General features: G+C 41.5%; 1 protein-coding gene across 1 annotated transcript in view; it reads right to left on the minus strand.

Annotated features, from left to right (window-relative positions):
• Positions 1–6000, minus strand: part of DGKK (diacylglycerol kinase kappa) — a 177348-nt gene that overhangs the window by 107549 nt on the left and 63799 nt on the right. Inside the window, exon 2 of the mRNA XM_049643853.1 lies at positions 1039–1149. Coding sequence (XP_049499810.1) covers positions 1039–1149 — 111 coding nt within the window. The remainder of the gene's footprint in view (positions 1–1038; positions 1150–6000) is intronic.

Genomic DNA, 6000 nt, shown 5'->3' on the forward strand with positions numbered 1-6000 from the left:
GATATGCACAATCTGCATGTCCACCCCATGCCTTGTCACTCCATTTGCATTCATGATGCCCATGAGCATACAATTCCAGTGGACTCATGATGTGTAAGAGTTCAGTAAGACTCAAAGCAAGTATAAGGTAAGTATGCTGTACCTATGATTGAGTACGTAAGGGAACTGTTAGCCCTGAGAGTCCACAATTTCTGTGGAGACCAGGACTTGCTTCCAATACAGAAAAAGGCAATGATGTTCTAAGAAACATGAACAACCAAGGAACTCTATTGTGTTCTTTCTTGCTTATGTCACTTCCCTGTATTAGCCAATAATTTATGTTGAAAATGATAACATTGAAGGAAAGAAAGATAGGGTAGCCCATAGTTCCTTTTCCTTTTAGTCAGGGTATTGGTAGAATGTGTAAATATCAAGATGTGAAATAAAAACAGTTGAGCTGGTTTTGTATACTGTTAAGAACAAAATATATATGTGTGTGTATATGAGCTACTAAATGCAACTTATATAATTTTTGTGGTTTTTCATATGAGTTAAATGCTTTTATATTTGTTTTTATAACTGACATTGTACAATGTGCAGATGAATGGCAAAAATACTCATAATTTAACATTTTATTTTTTCTTTACTTAGAATGACATTGAACAACAAATAAAAGATGCCATGACAAATCATTGCATTACATTTTTGTATCTTTAATGACATTTTTTCCTTGATTTTTAAATAAGGGGCCCTGCATTTTCATTTTGTACGAAGACCACAAATTATGTAGTTGGTTCTGAGTGTAGAAGCTAACTGAGGAATCTGTAAAAGGGAAGGGAAAGAGGAAGGGGAAAGGAGAGAACAGTATCCCCCCATTTGGCCCAAAAGAACAAGTTAAAAGAAAAATAGATTTCAACTTCTACCTTGATATTTGCCAACATGTCTTTACCTATTAGCCTATTTCTCCATACAAACATTTCCTGAAATCCCCACCCATTAACCCAAATGACAAAATTCTATAGATATTCTATAGAATAAATATTCTATATATTCTCTTACGGCGGGATGGTGTGCAAAACAGAGTCTTTGTCCTCGAACCAGAAAATATCTAAGCTTCCATCTCTTGAAGGAATTACAGTTCTTCAACAGAGGTCCTTCCTTCAGTATTTTCTGAAAAATAGAAGCATAAGGTTGAATAGTTAGATGAATTTGCAAGACCATATAATTTGTTCTCTCAGTTAAGAATATCAGACATCTGGAAGGCTCTATCTCTGTCACATATCTGAGGAATGGCCTGAGGGACAGACAAAAATACAAGGAAATTAGTTCAGTCTGAAAAGGAATTGGTTACCTTTGGATATCACATTAAGATTACATAGGCTCTAAGTTCCTTGAGATATATGGCCCAAGAACCATGGAGAACATCTCCACTGGCGGTCAGGGATAAGGATGAGTGACATGAACACAAAAATAAGAACAACATTCCTGGGCACCTGGGTGGCTCAGTCGGTTGAGTACCTGACTCTTGGTTTTGGCTCAGGTCATGATCTCAGAATTCATAGGTTCGAGTCCTGTGTCAGGCTCTGCACTGACAGCATGGAGCCTGCTTGGGATTCTCTGTCTCCCTCCCTCTCTCTGTCCCTCCCTCCACTTACTCTCTATCTTTCTCTCACACACACACACACACAAAATAAATAATTCGGGGCACCTGGGTGGCTCAGTTGGTTGAGTGTCCAACTTCGGCTCAGATCATGATCTCACAGCTCAGGTCATGATCTCACAGTTCGTGAGTTTCAGCCCCCCATCGAGCTCTGTACTGACCACTCAGAGCCTGGAGCTTGCTTTGGATTCTGTGTCTCCCTCTCTCTCTGCTCCTCCCCCACTTGAGCCCTGTCTCTACCTCTCAAAAATAAATAAACATTAAAAATTAAAAAAATAAGTAAACTTAAAAAAAATAAAAAAAAAGAACATTCCTAGAACAGAACAATAGGCAAAAAGGCAGATTTTCTGGAAGTCTCCACATTGTAACTCTATACTGTTCTATCAGTTTTAGAACGTTTCTTTTAGAATATTAAGCTGGATCATATCCCTTCCCTGCTCACAAAACTCCAATAGTTTCCTAAAATTTTAAGAACTAAATCCAAAGTATTTATCATGAATTCAAAGGATTCATGATCTGGTAAGAGAGGAAAAAAAGGCACCAAAAAGGAAATGCCTTCTGATTATTTTATTTATGTACTTCAAGTCTGGTCACTGCTTTTTCACTTCCTTATTTAACAGACGGACTCTAACCAAGCATTGAGTCTATTTACCATTTTTACCTCAAGAAAGTTTAGAGTTACATTTATGGGATACAAACCAACATACAAGTTTGCCATTTGGGAGAAGTATTCACACCCACCAAGCTGGAACCAAACCCATACTGAATGGACAAAGAGCCAGACTTAGTTTAAGTCACCAAATCAAGGCTCTACCATGAACTCCATCCATAATCTAAATTATAATTCACCACTGAGTGGTTGTGTGTTTTTTTGGCCCACCTAGTGTTTTTTTTTTGTTTGTTTTTTAATTACTTTATTTATGTATTTATTTATGTATTTATTTATTTATTTATTATTTGAGAGAGAGAGCATGGGGGAGAAAGGCAGAGGGGGAGAGAGAAAATCTTAAGCAGGCTCCATGTTCAGTGTAGAGTCTAACACTCTACAAGGTTGTGGGGCTCAATCCCACAACCTTGGGATCATGACCTGAGCTGAAATCAAGAGTCGGATGGTCAGCCAACTGAGCCACCCAGGTGCCCCAGTTGATAATATTTAAAACGCAGAATATTTCATATAAAAATTAAGGTTTCCTATTTTTTAAAAAACCCCAGAACATCTGGTAACAGTGGACCTATATTCTTACATAGCAACAATCTGGTGGAACAGAGTAGCAGCTGTTCCCTTCAGATTGGGGTGTCTGACTCCAGCAGGCATTTGAGTTTGGGACCCTGATCTAAGCAATACTTTGCTACTCCTATTATCCCAAATATACACACATCTATTACACTCTCTGTCCAATTCTTTAAGCTACAAGATAGTACAAGTAGAGAGAACCTCTGTCAATTATAAAATAAGTTCATGAGCAAAGTTTACCTGAATCTTCTTGATAACTTATGAGAGTTTCAAGATTATTGTAACACTTTCGAGATGCTTACAAAAGAATGGTGCCAAGGAGGCAAGACAAAGAGAACAACAAGATGTTGTGGGAAGGGGAAATGTGGCAGGGAGAGGGAGAAATTATATTTAAATTGTTGACACTGAATCATCAATTGAGAAAACAACTTTTCTCTTTTTTTAATGTTCATTTATCTTCCAGAAAAAAGACAGAGCACAACTCTTCTAAGCATTGAAATTACATCATTTTTTCCTTTCTCTGGTCTGGTGGCCTATGGTATATACACTCTCAAAGATGGTATTTAATTTTTTCTATCCTAACTTTCTCACCTCCATGCCATATATTCTTCCACACTAAGTCTTCATGATATCTAAGCAGTCATATTTGTCTCCTTCTATTAAAGACTTAAGCTCAGGGGAGAGAGGGAAGATGGCGGTGTAGGAGGACGCTGGGCTCACCGCCCGTCCTGCTGATCACTTAGATTCAACCTACACCTGCCTAAATAACCCAGAAAACTACCAGAGGATTAGCAGAACGGAGTCTCCGGAGCCAAGCGCAGATGAGAGACCCACAGAAGAGGGTAGGAAGGGCGGCGAGGCAGTGCGTGCTCCACGGACTGGCGGGAGGGAGCCGGGGCGGAGGGGCAGCCTGTCGGCCAAGCAAGCCCCTGAGTCTGGCTTGCAAAAGCGGAGGGGCCCGACAGAGTGTGTTCCGACAGCAAGCGCAACTTAGCGTCTGGGAGGTCATAAGTTAACAGCTCTGCTCAGAAAGCGGGAAGGCTGGAGGACAAAGGGAGGGAGAGCTGCTGAGCCCTCGGACGACAGAGCTCAGTTTGGTGGGGGACAAAGGCGCTCGCCAGCGCCATCTCCCCCGCCCATCCCCCAGCCAAAATCCCAAAGGGAACCAGTTCCTGCCAGGGAACTTGCTTGCTCCGCACAAACACCCAACTCTGTGCTTCTGCGAAGCCAAACCTCTGGCAGCCGGCAGCGGATTTGACTCCTTCCCGCTGCCACAGGGCCCCTTCTGAAGTGGATCACCTAAGGAGAAGCGAGCTAAGCCTGCCCCTCCTGCCCCCGTGCACCTTGCCTACCCACCCCAGCTAATACGCCAGATCCCCAGCACCACAAGCCTAGCAGTGTGCAAGTAGCCCAGACGGGCCATGCCACCCCACAGTGAATCCCACCCCTAGGAGAGGGGGAGAGAAGGCACACACCAGTCTGACTGTGGCCCCAGTGGTGGGCTGGGGGCAGACATCAGGTCGGACTGCGGCCCCGCCCACCAGCTCCAGTTATACACCACAGCACAGGGGAAGTGCCCTGCAGGTCCTCACCACTCCAGGGACTATCCAAAATGACCAAACGGAAGAATTCCCCTCAGAAGAATCTCCAGGAAATAACAACAGCTAATGAACTGATCAAAAAGGATTTAAATAATATAACAGAAAGTGAATTTAGAATAATAGTCATAAAATTAATCACTGGGCTTGAAAACAATATAGAGGACAGCAGAGAATCTCTTGCTACAGAGATCAAGGGACTAAGGAACAGTCACGAGGAGCTGAAAAGCGCTTTAAACGAAATGCAAAACAAAATGGAAACGACGACAGCTTGGATTGAAGAGGCAGAGGAGAGAATAGGTGAACTAGAAGATAAAGTTATGGAAAAAGAGGAAGCTGAGAGAAAGAGAGATAAAAAAAATCCAGGAGTATGAGGGGAAAATTAGAGAACTAAGTGATACACTAAAAAGAAATAATATACGCATAATTGGTATCCCAGAGGAGGAAGAGAGAGGGAAAGGTGCTGAAGGGATACTTGAAGAAATTATAGCTGAGAACTTCCCTGAACTGGGGAAGGAAAAAGGCATCGAAACCCAAGAGGCACAGAGAACTCCCTTCAGACGTAACTTGAATCGATCTTCTGCACGACATATCATAGTGAAACTGGCAAAATACAAGGATAAAGAGAAAATTCTGAAAGCAGCAAGGGATAAACGTGCCCTCACATATAAAGGGAGACCTATAAGACTCGTGACTGATCTCTCTTTTAAAACTTGGCAGGCCAGAAAGGATTGGCACGATATCTTCAGTGTGCTAAACAGAAAAAATATGCAGCCGAGAATCCTTTATCCAGCAAGTCTGTCATTTAGAATAGAAGGAGAGATAAAGGTCTTCCCAAACAAACAAAAACTGAAGGAATTTGTCACCATGAAACCAGCCCTACAAGAGATCCTAAGGGGGATCCTGTGAGACAAAGTACCAGAGACATCACTACCAGCATAAAACATACAGACATCACAATGACTCTAAACCCGTATCTTTCTATAATAACACTGAATGTAAATGGATTAAATGCGCCAACCAAAAGACATAGGGTATCAGAATGGATAAAAAACAAGACCCATCTATTTGCTGTCTACAAGAGACTCATTTTAGATCTGAGGACGCCTTCAGATTGAGAGTCAGGGGATGGAGAACTATTTATCATGCTACTGGAAGCCAAAAGAAAGCTGGAGTAGCCATACTTATATCAGACAAACTAGACTTTAAATTAAAGGCTGTAACAAGAGATGAAGAAGGGCATTATATAATAATTACAGGGTCTATCCATCAGGAAGGGCTAACAATTATAAATGTCTATGCGCCGAATACCGGAGCCCCCAAATATATAAAACAATTACTCATAAACATAAGCAACATTACTGATAAGAATGTGGTAATTGCAGGGGACTTTAACACCCCACTTACAGAAATGGATAGATCATCTAGACACACGGTCAATAAAGAAACAAGGGCCCTGAATGATACATTGGATCAGATGGACTTGACAGATATATTTAGAACTCTGCATCCTAAAGCAACACAATATA

This window comes from Panthera uncia, chromosome X (assembly GCF_023721935.1).
Source record: "Panthera uncia isolate 11264 chromosome X, Puncia_PCG_1.0, whole genome shotgun sequence".
Lineage (NCBI taxonomy): Eukaryota > Metazoa > Chordata > Mammalia > Carnivora > Felidae > Panthera > Panthera uncia.